This window comes from Ovis canadensis, chromosome 17 (assembly GCF_042477335.2).
Source record: "Ovis canadensis isolate MfBH-ARS-UI-01 breed Bighorn chromosome 17, ARS-UI_OviCan_v2, whole genome shotgun sequence".
Lineage (NCBI taxonomy): Eukaryota > Metazoa > Chordata > Mammalia > Artiodactyla > Bovidae > Ovis > Ovis canadensis.
Window position 1 is genome coordinate 50,563,663 of NC_091261.1, and position 19,262 is coordinate 50,582,924.

Sequence of the window (19,262 nt, forward strand, 5' to 3'; positions counted from 1 at the left end):
CATGGAACAACAGACTGGTTCCAAATAGGAAAAGGAGTACATCAAAGCTGTATATTGTCACCCTGCTTATTTAACTTATATGCAGAATACATCATGAGAAACGCTGGACTGGAAGAAGCGTAAGCTGGAATCAAGATTGCCGGGAGAAATATCAGTAACCTCAGCTATGCAGATGACACCATCCTTATGGCAGAAAGTGAAGAGGAACTAAAAAGCCTCTTGATGAAAGTGAAAGAGGAGAGTGAAAAAGTTGCCTTAAAGCTCAACATTCAGAAAACGAAAGATCATGGCATCCGGTCCCATCACTTCATGGGAAATAGATGGGGAAACAGTGGAAACAGTGTCAGACTTTATTTTGGGGGGCTCCAAAATCACTGCAGATGGTGATTGCAGCCATGAAATTAAAAGATGCTTACTCCTTGGGAGGAAAGTTATGACCAACCTACACAGCATATTGAAAAGCAGAGATATTACTTTGCCAACAAAGGTCCGTCTAGTCAAGGCTGTGGTTTTTCCAGTGGCTATGTATGGATGTGACTGTTGGACTGTGAAGAAAGCTGAGCACCGAAGAATTGATGCTTTTGAACTGTGGTGTTGGAGAAGACTCTTGAGAGTCCCTTGGACTGCAAGGAGATCCAACCAGTCCATTCTGAAGGAGATCAGTCCTGGGTGTTCATTGGAAGGATTGATGCTGAAGCTGGAACTCCAATACTTTGCCCAACTGATGTGAAGAGTTGACTCATTGGAAAAGACTCTGATGCTGGGAGGGATTGGGGGCAGGGGGAGAAGGGGACAACAGAGGATGAGATGGCTGGATGGCATCACCCACTCGATGGACATGAGTTTGGGTGAACTCCAGGAGTTGGTGATGGACAGGGAAGCCTGGCGTACTGCGATTCATGGGGTCGCAAAGAGTCGGACACGACTGAGCGACTGAACTGAACTGAACTGAACTACATATGAAATAAATGATCAACAGGAACTTACTGTATAGCACAGGAAGCTATGTTCAATGTTCTCTCATAAGCCATAGGAATAAAACCAAAAGAATATGAGCATGTATCATGGAACATGTATATGTAAACATGTATATATATATAATTGTATATATATATGTATATATGTGTGTGTATATATATAATTGTATATATATGTATATATGTATGTGTATATATATATATATATATATAAAATTGAATCACTTTGGTTTGTAGCAGAAACTAACACAACATTGTAAATAAACTGTACTCCAGTAAAACAGATTTTTAAAAAACAAGCTCCTCTTGACTATTTACTGTTTGAGGAAGGTACTGTGATTCTTTTCCCTTAGACAGGAAGGAATGGAGGTCTTGACAGCTGAGGCCCCTTGCTGAAGCTGTACAGGGGGTCAATGATGAAACCAGGATCCCAGCCTAGGCTGTGGGTTCAGGGACTTAGTGGGAGTCCAGCATGTGAGAGGGGAAATGAAGTCAGAGCATGGGGCTGGAGCCACAGTGGGAGGCACCTAGCTGGGTGAGCACTTTTCCATGCGGCAGGGTCTGGCCGGGTCAGTCCCAGCTCTTTTGTCTCATAAGCACCTCTCCTTTCTTCATGGGGCCTCAAGTGTCTACTGGTACCCCATTCTGCATCATTTGCACACAAGATGCTTCATTCATAATACCAAAATGAGTCATCAGTAGTAGATATAACCCACTTATTTGATATAATAAGAAAGAGCTCAATAATAGTTATTTTCTGTATTGTTTGTTCCTTTATTAAATCTTGAAAAACTTTTTATTGGAGTATAGTAGATTTATAATAGTGTGTTAGTTTGAGGTGTACAGAAGTGATTCAGTTATACATACAGAATCACTGTAAGTATACATACATACGTACATCTATTTTCCCAAATTCTTTTTCATTGTATGTTAATACAAAATATTGAGTATAGGTCCCTGTGCTGTACAGTAATTCCTTGTTGTATAAATGATATGATGTGATATTTGTCTTTCTATGTCAGACTTCACTCAGTATGATGATAATCTCTAGGTCCATCCATGGTGCTGCAAATGGTATTATTTGATCCTTTTGAACGGATGAATAATATTCCATCACATGTATATGTACCACAACTTCTTTATCCATTCCTCGGTTGATGGACGTTTAGGTTGCTTCCATGTCTTGACTATTACAAATAGTGCTGCAATGAACACTGGGGTCCCTGTATCTTTTCAAATTGTGGTGCTCTCCAGATATATGCCCAGAAGTGGGACTGCAGGTTAAAATGGTAACTATATTTTTAATTTTATTATCTTCAAGCTTCTACGTATTAAGTTCTTTACAGTGTTTTGAAACATATCATCAAATATTATCTCTGGCAATTTGGGAAAAAAGAGAAATGAGATTTCTCCCAAACTTCCTTCCAGCCGCACCCTGTGCATTCTTCCAAATCCCACCTTCACACAACAGTGTCCTGGAAATTTTTCAAATTAACCTAAAATAGAGAAGTATTGTTGGTATGGAGTTGATCAGTATGTAGACTCACACAGACACACATATTTCAGAATTTCTGGGTGTTTTTCACCACAAATTTCTCATTTATGTTTGGGTTCATTTAGGTGAATCACAGTCTCATTAAAATTCCTAAGATCTCACACTCATGTTGTTAGCAACACAGAAGACTTTTAAAAGATAACAAAGCTTCCTTTTTCAACCAAGTTATAAAAGCAAAATATAAAATAGCTTTTCTAAAATTAGGTGTGCCTTGGAATGGCTGCTGTCTCTTTCCCAGATGGGTGTGTGTGTTTAGTTCTCACAAGTTATTTGAGTCCTAACAGTTTGTTGTTTAATATAAAAATAATTACATCAGCACCTTTCATCCTTAAGTGCTGTGTAAAGTAGTGGCTTTCTTGATACCACAGGAAGCCACTAGCTTGGGAAGGCCTCATAGTGACCATCTGTGAGCAAGGAGAAGCCTTGGCTACAAAGCCCAAATAGCCCTCCATATTTTGGGAAAACAGTATATTGGATTGGCCAGAAAGTTCATTTGGGTTTTCCACATGATATTATGGAAAAATCGGAACTAACTTTTTGGTTGGCCTCATATTAACATTAACTTCCTAATGCTGCTGCTAAGTCACTTCAGTCATGTCCGACTCTGTGTGACCCCATGGACTGCAGCCTACCAGGCTCCTCCGTCCATGGGATTTTCCAGGCAAGAGTATTGGAGTGGGTTGCCATAGCCCTAATACACAGGTGTTAATATTTCCCCATTTCATAAAACTTGGCTTCCTATTATTGCTGTTGTTTAGTTGCTAAGTCGTGTCTGACTCTTTGCAACCCCATGGATTGTAGCCCACCAGGCTCCCCTGTCTGTGGGATTTCTCAGGCAAGAATACTGGATTGGGTTGCCGTGTCCTCCTCCAGGGGATCTTCCTGACCCAGGAATCGAACCTGTGTCTCCTGCATTGCAGGCAGAGTCTTTGCCATTGAGCCACCAGGGAAGTCATGGCTTTCTATAGGATTCCTCAAGTAGATTGAAGGAATCAATTGTATCTGAACTCCCAGAAAATAAATTTTAAGTTCAATGCTTCCTTCCTGGAACAGACCATGAAAACAAAAAGCGAGATAGGTATCACTGACATGCACTCTCTGTGCTGCGTCCAAAGCGGTTCTGTGGACAAAAGGTTGGTACCTGGGCACTGCCTGTCCACGTATCACCAGGCTCCCCAACCCCAGGTAACTGGCTTCCCAGTCAGTGTAGGCTTCCTCCTGGCTGTGACTTTATGGACGATTTTTGGTGAATTGGAAAAAAACAGACATCCTGATCCTCACATCTTTTGTTAGGATATGGAAATGTGAAAACAAAAGAAAGGATGGGAGAGAAAGAGAAGAAGTGGGGGAAGGAAGGAAATAAACTCAAAGTAATTTAGAGTCTAGTGAGTGATTTTATTTCTAATTAAGGAAGGCTAAAAATGTGCCGTGGTGGTTACCACCTTCTGTAGGGCTTAACATACATGTTGAGTATGCTTTTCAATAAAAATATAACCTTTTAAAAAAATTGCATTTCTTAAAATTAGTATTAAGCATACTCCATAGGTTTTCAACAAATATTATTTGATGATGCTAACAAGATACAAAGCTAAGAAAAATGTATAAATTAGAATGGGTTCTAGTAAACTTGACATTTAACTCCACAATCAGGCTTCTTTAAATATACTGTCAAGAATTCAGAAACTTGGGCTTTATCTAACATCCCAGGCACAGGTGGCTAAAATACCAGGACATATGTTTTCTGAATCTGGCATTTATCCTGGCTTTTTGAGATGTTTGGAAGAAATTCTAATATCATTATAAATTTAGGATTATAGTTTTCCCTATTATTCATGTGTAACACTTCTGAAGTATGTCAGCTGTGTTGACAAAAGTGCCTAGAATGCATAGCAATCTGGAGCTAGCTATTCTCTTCCCAGGACTCAAGAAATCTTTATTGAGCAAATTGAAAACAACCCATTCAATAGAGAGGCCCCTGGTATGTGGTCCCACTGTCTCTGGACACAAAGAAAATGGCACTGAAAATAAGTGCTTTGGGGCCCATACAGGCTCTTGCAGTTGGGGAGGAATTCATAGGAAGTTTCTCTGTGTTGTCGTCATTGTTGAAGTTTTTAGTGTGACTATTGGTGGGCACAGTGCCAGCCACATCTCAAATGGCTATAAGCAACTTGAGGTGTGATATCTGTCTTACTTGACTTTCTATTGACAGCATCCACAGCCTTCCTCCTGGTACTTAGCACGGCCTAGAAGATCATAAAAAATGATGGGAAATGGAGACTGAAATCTCTTTCTTTTTTCATGCAGAGTCTTTGATAACAAACCAAGTTGAAGAAGGGAGGTGGGAGACGGGGGCTGTGGAATGAGCTTTTAAGTGTGCGTGAGCTTAAGAATTATTCTCCTCCTAGGTTATTCAATAGTGATTCAAGGACTACTTAGCTTTTATTTTATTTTTTTCCTTTGCTGAAACTTAGTTATACTGTTATGTTCACAATGCCTGTGTTACCACCCCTAGTGCAATTCTGTACTGTAAAGCTAATTGGACAATTAACTTGGGAGGAACACACTTCCTAACCTTTGAATTAACAGCAGTGCCAACACATTAGAAAACTCTGAGGGTGAGAGCAGTCACCAACCAGGCACTTAATTATATTTCAGGAACTGTGGCCTGGGCACAAGCAGAGACTTGGGAACCTCCTGTGTAGCTTTCCTGTAGCTTGAATATTTGAGTCCACTCATATTTCAGACCCTGGTAGGGACCATCCGCCAACTATGGATAAAGGACTGGTTGCAGAATGATTGGTTACTCATCACAAATCCTAACAATTTCCAACAGAATAAGTTCTAGTGTTGCTAGAAGTGCTCATGTATCTTGAATTATCACGTGGATAAGGAAAACATTAATCTCCCTGGAGAAGTACAGAAAAAAACAACAGAAATATGCCTTCTTTCTGAGGATAAATAAGGCAGTTGGCATTTATAATGCTTTTCAAGACAAATCTATCTGTGTGGTCTTAATGAGAAACTGAAATATGGAAAAACAGTCAGTTGAAGAATTTTTTATATTTCCCCTATTTACATGCTAATCTGCCTACTATTCTTTACATTTCAGTTTTCCCATTGATAAAATGAGCATGGCATTAGTTTTCTGTTGAGTGTAATCTATTGCCACTAAATTAGAAGCTGAAGCTCCAGTACTTTGGCCACCTGATGTGAAGAGCTGACTCATGCTGGGAAAGACTGAGGGCAGGGGGAGAAGAGGATAGTAGAGGATGATATGGTTGGATGGCATCACTGATTCAATGGACATGAATTTGAGCAAACTCCAGGAGATAATAAAGGACAAGGAAGCCTGGAGTATTGCAGTAAACAAGAACATCTTAAAGCAACACCATTTATTTGCTCACAGAAGCAAATCATAGATCAGAAGTAGATTAGAAGTCCAGGGAAGTCTAGGCTTGATTCTCTGCTCAGAACTCACTAGGCTGAATTTCAAAGTGTCAGTTGTGACAATGATTGAATCTGAGGTTTGGGGGCTCTTCCAAGTGCATGTATTTGTGGATCTCAGTTCCTTGTGGCTATAGGACTGAGGTCCTATTTCTCTGCAGCTGCAGGGGACAGTCTCAACATCAAGAAGCTGCCCACACCCCTTTGTCGGTGGTCCCCTCTATCTTTAAAGCCAGCAACAGACACTCTCCCTCATGTCCAAATCCCTCTCACATTTCAAATCCCTTTTACCCAGAGGTGCCCAGGTCCTTTAAAGAGCTTGAATGATAAAGTTAGGGCCACTGAGGAAAAACTTCCTTTCTCAAAGTCAGTTGATTTGGAATCTTAATTACACCTTAAAAATCCCTTCACAGAAGTACCTAGGTTAGTATTTGGCTGAATATCTGGAAGAAGGTGTATATATAAGGGAATGAGCATCTTGGAGGTCTTTAGAATTCTGTCTTCCACAGGGAAAATAATGTTATATAATATTATTATAATCTTAGAGTATTGTCAAATGGATTAAGTGAGATAAATGTGTAGAGCACTTAGCATAGTACCTAGTATAATAAGTCTAAAGAAGTGGGATCTAGTATTATTAATGCCTCACTATAGTATGTTTTCTTACCTACATGAATTTTAAAATTATATTATGATAAACACTTTAGAAACGTAATGGAATACGTTTCTCATTATTTGGATCCTCTACAGAAAACACATACTATGGTCAGAGTCAAGGAACACAGGAAACTTAAGGTTTAGTCTGTCCGTTAAAATTTGATAAACTAATTCAAGTTATTTAAAAACAGTGCAATAAAAAAGGGGAGATCAGGATATAATTCATATTGGTCCTCAGCTCAAGCTTCCATATCCTTTGGCATAAAATGAAGTATGGGCATCTGTACTGTTGTTCACTTTTTGCTTTATAGTAAGAAAAATGCATCACAGACTCCATGCCTTAAACACTGACATTTTTCAGGGAGATCTGCTTTGTTTCTACTCCTGCTCTGAATGTAAAATGAATGCTTCAAATGCTCTATCCACACAAAGGCTTGGTGCCCCCTTTCTCCCTTCCATAGTTCCAGTTGAGAATAGGCAGCATTATGCAATTTGGTGACCAGGCACCAACAATGAGAATGCTTCTCTCTGGCTGTGGGAAGAAAAGCAGCTAAGGGGTTAACAGTAATATTTTGCAAATGGAGGCAAGTGAAGAAAAAAATTACATTAGCATAAGAAAAGGTAGGCTTAGGGGATTTTCCACTCCACTGTTGGGTGTAAGAGCTCCATGTTACCAAGGAGGAGGATGGCAAGAGAAACCCTAGTGCTTACGCTGTTCCAGAAATGCATGGCCATTGTACTCATCCTACTGAAGAGAAAGTCCTCCTAGTTACCGAGATGGGCAATGGTCCTTTCTAGTAAGAAAAGTCACAATTGGCTATATTAGGAAAAACATCCTGAGTTAAGCCTGGCAAGAAAGTAAGAGGATTCCTCAGTTATGTCACTTCTAGAGGAGAGGTGGTTTGTGATTAAAAGTAAAAATATTAAGCAGTGATTTTCATTATTAACTAGAATGGACCCCAATGTCTGTAATTAATTTCACTTAAATTTAATAGCTCATTTGAGAAATTGTGTCTAACTCACAGTATCTAAATGTAATTAGCAGATATTTCTTTTTCCTTAATACCTAGACTTATTTAAAGATTGCTTAATAGAGAATATTCAATTTCAAGTTATAATTATTTTTGCTAGTTGAAAGCATGCAAAATAACTGCAAAGATTCTTACTGATCTCCTTAGCATAGCACATACACTACTCAGTTGTTACCTGTTTCTATGAAGGTGCTGAATTCGTTTTTGAATCAGTCTCTGCTTCACTTTTATGAATAACTGACCAGTAAAAAAAAGGGGGGGATTTTTTTGATTCTGAATTTCATTAGATTTAATAACAAAGTGAGCACAACTGTCCAAATAAATCATGATGAATCTCATTAATTAAGACAGAGAAGGGTCAGCTTATTTCAGGTAAATTTCTATGACATTATGTGCTGATAACTATAGGAGAAATGGGGTAGGGTTAGAGGCTAATGAATGCATTGTGTGTTTCTAAGGAAAATCTTTCCAGATTACACCAGTGAAACTTTGGGTTATTAAAAATGAGAACAAAGATCAAAGATGATCCCAGTCCTGGGCAATTTGCCCATAAATTGATAATAAAATTATTTGTAAGTCAGTTGATAAGATTGATATTGAGGGAATAGGTGTCAGGAGTCAGTTGAGACTCAGGAGTTTGGGTGAGAATGGATACATGTGTACTTATGGCTGAGTCCCTTTGCTGTCCACCTGAAGCTATCACAACATTGTTAATTGGTTATACCTCAATATAAAATAAAAAGTTAAAAAAGAAATCAGTTGAAAAACATAAATTTTACTATTATAGAGAGATTGTTGTTATTTAGTTGCTAAGTAGTCATGTCTGACTCTCTGCAATTCCATGGCCTGTAGCTTGCCAGGCTCCTCTGTCCATGGGATTTTCCAGGCAACAATACTGGAGTAGATTGCCATTTCCTTCTCCAGGGCATCTTTCCAACCTGGTATCAAACCCACATCTCCTGCATTGACAAGAGGATTCTTTATCACTGAGCCACCAGGGAAGTCCTAAACACAGATTATCACTTTTCAAACTTTTGGAATAGTGGCTTACCCTTGCATTTAAATCTTGTTTATTTTGTCTCTTCCTTTGTTTATTATTTTACGCATGGACATTAAACATCTAGAAGTGATCAAGTTTTTAGATCCTCATCACTGAGAAATGACTTAAATAGATCTGCTTTCCCAACACAATCCTTGATCAGGAAAGGTATTATAAACCAAAGCTTGAGGAAAAGGGAAGAAAACAGGGGAGATAAAAAAGAGTACCAGGTGATTTAACTAAGATTAACATTATGATGGACCTAACAGAAACAGAAGAAATTAAGAAGAAGTGGCAAGAATACACAGAAGAACTATACAAAAAAGATCTTCATGACCCAGATAATCACAATGGTGTGATCACTCACCTAGAGTCAGACATCCTGGAATGTGAAGTCTAGTGGGCCTTAGAAAGCATCACTATGAACAAAGCTAGTGGAGGTGATGGAATTCCAGTTGAGCTATTTCGAATCCTGAAAGATGATGCTGTGAAAGTGCCGCACTCAATATGCCAGCAAATTGGGAAAACTCAGCAGTGGCCACAGGACTGGAAAAGGTCAGTTTTCACTGCAGTCCCAAAGAAAGGCAATGCCAAAGAATGTTCAAACTACTGCACAATTGCACTCATCTCACAGGCTAGAAAAGTAACGCTCAAAATTCTCCAAGTCAGGTTTCAGCAATACGTGAACCGTGAACTTCCAGATGTTCAAGCTGGTTTTAGAAAAGGCAGAGGAACCAGAGATCAAATTGCCAACATCTGCTGGATCATCGAAAAAGCAAGAGAGTTCCCAAAATACACCTATTTCTGCTTTATTGACTATGCCAAAGCCTTTGACTGTGTGGATCACAATGAACTGGAAAATTCTGAAAGAGATGGGAATACCAGAGCACCTGACCTGCCTGTTGAGAAACCTATATGCAGGTCAAGAAGCAACAGTTAGAACTGGACATGGAACAACAGACTGGTTCCAAATAGGAAAAGGAGTACATCAAAGCTGTATATTGTCTCCCTGCTTATTTAACTTCTATGCAGAATACATCATGAGAAACGCTGGACTGGAAGAAGCACAAGCTGGAATCAAGATTGCCGGGAGAAATATCAATCACCTCAGATATGCAGATGACACCACCCTTATGGCAGAAAGTGAAGAGGAACTAAAGAGCCTCTTGATGAAAGTGGAAGAGGGGAGTGAAAAAGTTGGCTTAAAGCTCAACATTCAGAAAATGAAGATCATGGCATCTGGTCCCATCACTTCATGGGAAATAGATGGGGAAACAGTGGAAAAAGTGTCAGACTTTATTTTGGGGGCTCCAAAATCACTGCAGATGGTGACTGCAGCCATGAAATTAAAAGACGCTTTCTCCTTGGAAGGAAAGCTATGACCAACCAAGATAGCGTATTGAAAAGCAGAGACATTACTTTGCCATCAGAGGTCCATTTAGTCAAGGCTATGTTTTTTCCAGTGGTCATGTATGGATGTGAGAGTTGGACTGCGAAGAAAGCTGAGCGCTGAAGAATTGATGCCTTTGAACTGTGGTGTTGGAGAAGACTCTTGAGAGTTCCTTGGACTGCAAGGAGATCCATCCAGTCCATTCTGAAGGAGATCAGTCCTGGGTGTTTTTTGGAAGGAATGATGCTAAAGCTGAAACTCCAATACTTTGGCCACCTCATGCAAAGTGTTGACTCATTGGAAAAGACTCTGATGCTGGGAGGGATTGGGGGCAGGAGGAGAAGGGGACAGCAGAGGATGAGATGGCTGGATGGCATCATCCACTCAATGGACATGAGTTTGAGTGAACTCTGGGAGTTGGTGATGGACAGGGAGGCCTGGCGTGCTGTGATTCATGGGGTTGCAAAGAGTTGGACACAACTGAGTGACTGAACTGAACTGATAACTTGTCTATGGTAAATTATGCTGTAATGAACATTGAAGTGCACATATCTTTTCAAATCATAATTTCCTTCAGGTATCTGCCCAGGAGTCAGATTGCTGGATCATATGGTAGTTGTATGTTTAGGTTTTTAAAGAACCTCCGTACTGTTTTCCATAGCGGCTGCACCACTTCACATTCCAAACAACAGCGTAGGAAGATACCTTTTTTCTACATCTTCTCCAGCATTTACTATTTGTAGACTTTTTGGTGATGACAATTCTGACCAGTGTGAGGTGATACCTCACTGTAGTTTGGATTTTCATTTCTCTAATTATTACTGCTGTTGAGCATCTTTTCACATGAGGGTAAGGTGATGTGAAAAAAGCTAAGCTGAGTCTAAATGATGTCATGTTATAGTTGCTGGGAGGAAGGGATTGTTAGGGAATTGGGATGGATATGTACACAGTACAGTATTTAAGATTGGTAACCAAGAAGGTCCCACTATGAAAAACAAAAAAATAAATGGTAAGTCCTGGTTTTGAGTGCCTGCTCATGTAGATATAGAATCATGAGATGTTTAGAGATTGCAGATGACCCTCTTCTGTACACCCAACACCTGTCCTTTTATAGAGAGGGCAGGGAAAGCACAGAGGGTCAGATTTATTTTACTTCTTTTATCTTTTCTTCTCAGTTCAAGAATCAAAAGCCCATTTTTCCTCAAATGAATTTAGCATTTCTTGTTTAATTGCTCCACCTGACCTCCTCTTTGACTAGGAACCCAGACTCTTAGACATGTTCATGCCGAGTGACCTTGGAATCAGGGGACATTGATTTTCTTCTTTTTACAGTATGGAGAGCTCAGTCAAGCTGCTACTGACAAACTAAGCCACAGATACCAGTGCCCATGGTAAGTATATTTACATGAATTAATTAATCTTTCCTCCTAAATTAGTAACAGAGTTCATTCTTTTTATTGGAGTAAGTTGCTTTACAATGTTGGGTTAGTTTCTGCTGTACAGCAAAGTGAATCAGCTGTATGTTTACCTATATCCCCTCTTCTTTGGATTTCCTTCCCATTTAGGTCACTACAGAAAATTGAGTAGAGGTCCCTGTGCAATACAATAGGTTCTCATTACCTCATTATCTATTTCATACCTGCATTGTTCTTCAATTACTCAGTCGTGTCCGACTCTTTGTGATGCCACGGACTTCAGCACACCAGGCTTCCCTGTCCTTCACCATCTCCTGGAGCTTGCTGAGACTAATGTCCATTGAGTTGGTAATGCCATCCAACCATCTCTTCCTCTGTCATCCCCTTCTTCTCCTGCCTTCCGTCTTTCCCAGCATCAGGGTCTTTTCTAATGAGTCAGCTCCTCACATCAGATGGCCAAGTACTGAAGCTTGAGCTTCAGCATCAGTCCTTCCAATGAATATTCAGGATTGATTTCCTTTGTACCTACAGGTATGTGTGCTAAGTCACTTCAGCACAGTGGTGTATATATTTCAACTCCAATTTCCAAATTCTTTCCATTCACCCCTTCCCCCTTTGATGTCCATATATTTGTTCTTTAAGTCCATGCCTCTATTTCTGCTTTGCAAATAAGATAATCTATACTACTTTTCTAGATTCCACATATATGTGTTAGTATACGATATTTGCTTTTCTCTTTCTGACTTACTTCACTCAATAACAGAGTTAATTTTTCTTAATTATTTCATGTCTTATAGGTTTATTTGTACATTTGTGAATTTTTACTCCTAATAAGCACAGAAAATCTTCACTATCTACTCAGTCAGTTCTGTTGCTCAGTTGTGTTCGACTCTTTGTGACCCCGTGGACTGCAGCATGCCGGGCCTCCCTGTCCATCACCAACTCCCAGAGTTTACTCAAACTCGTGTCCATTGAGTCGGTGATGCCATCCAACCATTTCATCCTCTGTCGTCCCCTATCCTCCTGCCCTCAATGCTTCCCAGCATCAGAGTCTTTTCAAATGAGTCAGTTCTTCGCATCAGGTGGCCAAAGTATTGGACAACATCAGTCCTTCCAATGAATATTAATGACTGATTTCCTTTAGGATGGACTGGTTGGATCTCCTTGCAGTCAAAGGGACTCTCAAGAGTCTTCTCCAACACCACAGTTCAAAAGCATCAATTCTTCAGCGCTTAGCTTTCTTTATAGTCAACTCTCACATCCACACATGACCACTGGAAAAACCATAGCCTTGACTAGATGGACCTTTGTTGACAAAGTAATGTCTCTGCTTTTTAATATGCTATCTAGGTTGGTCATAGCTTTTCTTCCAAGGAGCAAGCGTCTTTTAATTTCATGGCTGCAGTCACCATCTGCAGTGATTTTGGAGCCCCCCAAAATATAGTCTGTCACTGTTTCCACTGTTTCCCCATCTATTTCCCATGAAGTGATGGGACCAGATGCCATGATCTTCGTTTTCTGAATGTTGAGGTTAAGCTTTAAGCCAACTTTTTCACTCCCCTCTTCCACTTTCATCAAGAGGCTCTTTAGTTCCTCTTCACTTTCTGCCATAAGGGTGGTGTCATCTGCATATCTGAGGTTATTGATATTTCTCCCGGCAATCTTGATTCCAGCTTGTGCTTCATCCAGCCCAGCATTTCTCACGATGTACTCTGCATAGAAGTTAAATAAGCAGGGTGACAATATATAGTCTTGACGTACACCTTTTCCTATTTGGAAGCAGTCTGTTGTTCCATGTCCAGTTCTAATTGTTGCTTCCTGACCTAGATATAGGTTTCTCAAGAGGCAGGTCAGGTGGACTGGTATTCCCATCTCTTTCAGAATTTTCCAGTTCATTGTGATCCACACAGTCAAAGGCTTTGGCATAGTCAATAAAGCAGAAATAGATGTTTTTCTGAAATTCTCTTGCTTTTTCGATGATCCAGCGGATGTTGGCAATTTGATCTCTGGTTCTTCCGCCTTTTTCAAATTGAGCTTGAACATCTGGAAGTTCATAGTTCATGTACTTTTGAAGCCTCACTCAGAGAATTTTGACCATTACTTGCCAGCATGTGAGATGAGTGCAATTGTGCAGTAGTTTGAACATTCTTTGGCATTGCCTTTCTTTGGGATTGGAATAAAAACTGACCTTTTCCAGTCCTGTGGCCACTGCTGAATTTTCCAAATTTGCTGGCATTTTGAGTGCAGCATTTTCACAGGATCATCTTTTAGGATTTGAAATAGCTCAACTGGAATTCCGTCACCTCCACTAGCTTTGTTCATAGTGATGCTTTCTAAGCCTACTTGACTTCACCTTCCAGGATGTCTGGCTCTAGGCGAATGATCACACCATCGTGATTATCTGGGTTGTGAAGATCTCTTTTGTATAGTTCTTCTGTGTATTCTTGCTACCTCTTAATATTTTCTGCTTCTGTTAGGTCCATACCATTTCTGTCCTTTATTGTGCCCATCTTTGCATGAAATGTTCCCTTTGTATCTCTGATTTTCTTGAAGACATCTCTAGTCTTTTCCATTCTATTCTTTTCCTCTATTTCTTTGCACTGATCACTGAGGAAGGCTTTCTTGTCTCTCCTTGCTATTCTTTGGAACTCTGCATTCAAATGGGTGTATCTTTCCCTTTTTCCTTTGCCTTTTGCTTCCCTTCTTTTCACAGCTATTTGTAAAGCCTCCTCAGAGAATCATTTTGCCTTTTTGCATTTCTTTTTCTTGGGGATGATCTTGATCCCTGCCTCCTGTACAGTGTCACAAACCTCTGTCCGTACTTCTTCAGGCACTCTGTCTGTCAGATCTAATCCCTTGAATCTATTTCTCACTTCCACTGTTAACAGTAAGGGATTTCATTAAGGGGAGGAATGGGGCAGGGCAAGTGAGATGAGAGCACAGAGCAGGAAAAGGGAACCAGCCTGTTAAGAGCTGCAGCTGGATGTTCAAGGGTGGGGCCTTTAACTATATAAATGGTTGTTTTCAATGAAAGAACAAAAATATAACTTTTGGTTAAAAGCCCCTCATTTCATGCTGTTGGCCTAGAAACCATCATAATGCATCATGTTAGTTAATCAATGTAATCCTATTAAAGTCACACAATGGCTTGAATTAACACTCTCTTAAGGCAACTGGTAACCTAAATGAAACATGTCTAGCACAAGGTATGTTCAGTTACAGGAAAAGAGCAAAACCTATGCTTGTCATCTATTGGAACATATAATTCAGGTTTCTGAGGGAAAAGAGATCAGTCAGCATTGCTCTTACAGGAGTGCAGATTCAATAATGTCTTTGTTCTCCTTAGATTTTTGGAGGTCAGTGTTTCTGCACTTTTGGGACACTAAGCACAATTGCTGCTTAAAAACCTTCTGGCCTCACTCTCAGGCTTGGCAGAGGCTCTGAAAGAGGATGACTCTACCAGGTCCGGGTGTACCCACCTGATTGCATCCTCTCAGCTGTGCCAAGAGCCATCTCTTTCCTGGGCAAGGTTTGTGTTTAGCCTTCCCAGCTGTTTGCATGTTATGTTGTCAGTGAACTGCATTCACTCAATAAATCCAGCATCTCCTGTATTCAAAGCACTGCTAGACTCTGCAGCCATGGTGCTGAACAAGCCTAAGAACTAAGAGAAGTCACTGAGGACTTCCCTGGTGATACAGTGGATGGGAATCCACCTGCCAGTGCAGGGGACACAGGTTCAATCCCCCGTTTGGGAAGATTCCACATGATGTGAGCAACTAAGCACGTAAACCTACTGAGGCCTTGTGCAGCAATTACTGTAGCCCATGTGCCTCAAGCCTGTGCTCTGAATAAGCAAAGAAATCACAATGAGAAGCCCATGCATTGGCAACTAGAGAGCAGCCCCCGCTCACCTCAACTAGAGAAAGCCTGTGTGCAGCAACATAGACTTAGCTCAACCAAAAAAATAAAAATAAATGAATAAATACATTTTAAAAAAGAGAATTCATTGAAAGATTTAAAATAGGGAACAATGTGAAAAAAATCACTCTGGAATATTGAAGTGCTGCGTGGAGAAAAAAATTGAAAAGTGACAAGAGAGTTGTAGGAAGCTCAGCCAGGAAACAATTTCATTTCAACAAGTCGCTCTTGAGTTTTCAGTGAGCTCTGTAAACAATCCAAAGTCAGTTGTGATGATGAGCGTTGTGAGAAGGAAAGGATTTGAGCTCAGCTTTTGAAGGAACGCAGGCTTTAAATAAATGAGGAGAAGAAGAGATGATGTTTGCTGTGACAACAGGGAGTAAGAATGTATTCAGAGATCAGATGAAAGAGCTTTTAGCATTATCTTAATTTTACACGAGAAGAAATTGAACTTCAGATGCTAAGTAAGGTACACAAACACGCGTTACAGAGCTACTATCTTGGTCCAAGTTGACTGATTCCACAGATCTGGGCTGGGATCTGGGCTTGAATCTTTTCAGAAGGCTCTTCAAGCAATTCTGATGATCATTCAGGGCTGAGAATGACTTGTGAGGACTGAAAGATGAAAGGGATGAGCCTGGGGGCACCCACACCTAGGAAAAGGTGAGTGAGCATCATGGAAGAAGGAAAGAGCCTCAGAGGCAGGGACCTGAGGACAATGGGAGGCTGTAAAAGGCAAGAAAGAACTCAGAGATGAGGGTTTATACAAGGAAATGGAAATCCAAGAAAACAATAACAGACAAATATTTGGAAGTTATCAATGGTCTCAGAAAAAGCATTGGAGGAAGAGAAGAATAAGTTGAGGGCATATAAGCAGCATTGAAGAATTTTTGTTGGCTGACGTAATAGAGCCAAGAGACTGCTCTGATTTTGAGACCAAAAGTCCAGTCAAGGACAATGACAGGATTTCCTTGCATACTTTGAAAATTTAACTTTCTTGAAATCAGGATGTGTTTTATGGTAGTTGTTTTCAGATGTAATGACTCTCTTTCTGACCCTAAGTTAATCTGTTATTGAATCAATGGTGTGCTATCCAATTTATTGCATCTAAAATTGTCATCGTTATTTGAATAAAGCTCCCCTAGCAGTCCTGACCTTGAGGGTAGGTGGGGGAGATCCAAGATTTTGAGCCTCATTTACAAGTGTAAATGCAAGAGATCTGGGTTCGATCCCTTGGTTGGGAAGATCCCCTGAAGGGAAAACTACCCACTCCAGTATTCTGGCCTGGAGAATTCCAGGGACTGTATAGCCCATAGGGTCACAAGGAATCGGACACTACTGAGTGACTTTCACTACTACTACTAAAGACTGGTAAAAACATACTTCAGCAAACTTGAAATGAAGGTCTGCTGTGTGACAAGTTCTCAAAATTTATAAAGTAATAAGCAGGGTCCTTGTGCCCAAGTCACTCACAGACTTTCAGAACAGATAGATGTAAAAAGATTTCAATACAACATCCACTGATGGGGAATGACCACAATGACTGGGTGTGGGTTGACTTTATTCTTTTCCTTTCTGAATTAAAGGAAACGTTCTTTTGTTTTAAATACATAAGTTTCTCTAGACATGAGACCTGATGATTAACTCATTTTTATGTGGTCTCTTCTCGCAGCTAGGTGTTTTCCAATATATACAAACAGTATGTCTAATTTCAATAAGAAGAATCAAAAGCACAGATAGGAAGTGGGAGAACAGTTTGCAGTCAAATTAAGAGTCAGTTTATAACAGAATGCACTGCAAATAGTGAATCAGTGGGACTTTTTGTTTTGAGAAGTGAAATCTGTAAGTTACATGTTACTGAAAATTATAGAGCATAGCAGTATCCTGCTTTATTTCCCTTACCTTTAACATAGAGTTTGACATATAGGGGTACTCAATATTTGGTGAATCAGATATAAAAGACAAAATCCCTGTTCTTAGTGTACTCAGAATGGCACAGATTGGTACAGCTCAAGCCGGAAAAACTGGAGGACTTTTGATCATGAGGACTTCCTGAGTGAGATGAAGTTTAAGCCGGGTTTAGAAGGAGAACATTAGGAAAATCTCTGGTTGCCTCCCTGGGTACACTTGTTATCCATGCACATGAAAGGCTTGCTGAGATTATGAAATCAACAGACTCATTCACAGGCAGACTTCCTTCCAGAAAGGCACTGCCAACACGACTATGCCCTAATGTCACTATGAAGTTGCCTCTTTGCCATTTATTTGCCAATGTGTCATTTGTCTTAGGACTAATGTCTTAAGGACTGGTTCACAGTCCTGTGGACAGCCACTCTCAGTAGATGGTGGGGTTGCGGGTTTGGGTGTCAAGGATGCCGCAGATTCTAAAGTGAGGGTGACCAAACTAAGGGTCAGTCAAGAAGAGAGGAGCAACATGACTTTTAAAAAGTCAAAATTAACTACAACGTCCCCTAACTTTTCATTCATTTGAGAGTCACAGCTTGTTTCAGTGTGCTGGCTCTCCTGTGTCTGCCTTCCTATAATCAAAGGATTTGTTTGTCAGCTTCCATTCTCAGGAGGTGCAGAGCCTGGCATCGTTAAAAGAGTGCTGAAATGAAAATCAAGAAAAGCTGGTCTCACCAGGAATTTATCCTTCTCCAGGGAAAAAATGAAGGAGGTTTAGCTAGAAGGAGACCAAAAGTGTTTGCAGTGATCCAAAGTGAGATATAGCCTAATATCCCCCAAATAAGGGATTGCAAGCAGTGCTGAAGTAGAATCTACAGTGATTAAGAGATGTAGTACATATATACAATGGAATATTACTCAGCCATAAAAAATGAAACAATCCCATTTGCAGCAACATGGATGACCTAGAGAGTGTCATACTGAGTGAAATAAGCCATGCAAAGACAAATAACATATGACACCACTTATATGTGGAATCTAGAAAAATGATACAAATGAACTCATGTACAAGGCAGAAACAGACTCACAGACATAGAAAATAAACTCATGATTACCAAAGGGGGGAATAAGTTAGGAGATTGGGATTAATGCACACATGCTACTATATATAAAATGGATAAACAACAAGATCCTTCTCTATAGCACAGGGAATTTTACTGAATATTTTGTAGCAACTTATAAGGGAAATTAATATGAAGAAGAAAATGTATATTCATATATATATGTGTGTATTAGTATATATATATACATATATATATATATAACTGTGCTGTACTCCTGAAACTAACATGATGCTGTAAATCGACTACACCTCAATAATAAATAAATAAATAAAATATTTTTAAAAACAAATAAATAGAGTTCATAGAGGGGAAAGGAGGGATTCTGAAGACACTTGCCACATTCAAGTCCCCATTGTAACACCTGGAAGCTGTGACACCTGTGACAAGTTATTTAAACTCTTTATGCCTCAGATTTCCAATCTGTAAAGTGATTATAACAGACTCTACTCCTCTGGAGTAGATGTTTTATACAGATGTGTTGTTACACATACAGCACTTAGAACAGCACTTGGTACATATAGTAAATGCTCAGTAAACAGTGTGACCGTATATTTTATTACCTGAAATAGGACTCTTTTGAAAGTAAAACAGGAAGCTAATGGAGTTAGGTCACCTGGACAACAGACTAACCTGTAGGTATCCTGAGCAAATCAGGCCACTCTGTTAATAAACATTCCCAATTAGTTAAACAAATGAAATGCATTGAAATAAATGAATTTAAATAAATCCATTAAAATTCTTATTACATTGTTAGGAAAAATAGTCAGTATCAAGATTCAGTATGGGAGAGAAATTTCACATTATAGA

The 19,262-nt window shown here is 39.8% G+C and overlaps 1 protein-coding gene across 1 annotated transcript in view; it reads left to right on the forward strand.

The window, feature by feature from the left end:
- Positions 1-19,262, forward strand: part of SPMIP2 (sperm microtubule inner protein 2) — a 136,143-nt gene that overhangs the window by 67,150 nt on the left and 49,731 nt on the right. The window contains exon 2 of the mRNA XM_070289347.1: positions 11,426-11,484. Coding sequence (XP_070145448.1) covers positions 11,426-11,484 — 59 coding nt within the window. The remainder of the gene's footprint in view (positions 1-11,425; positions 11,485-19,262) is intronic.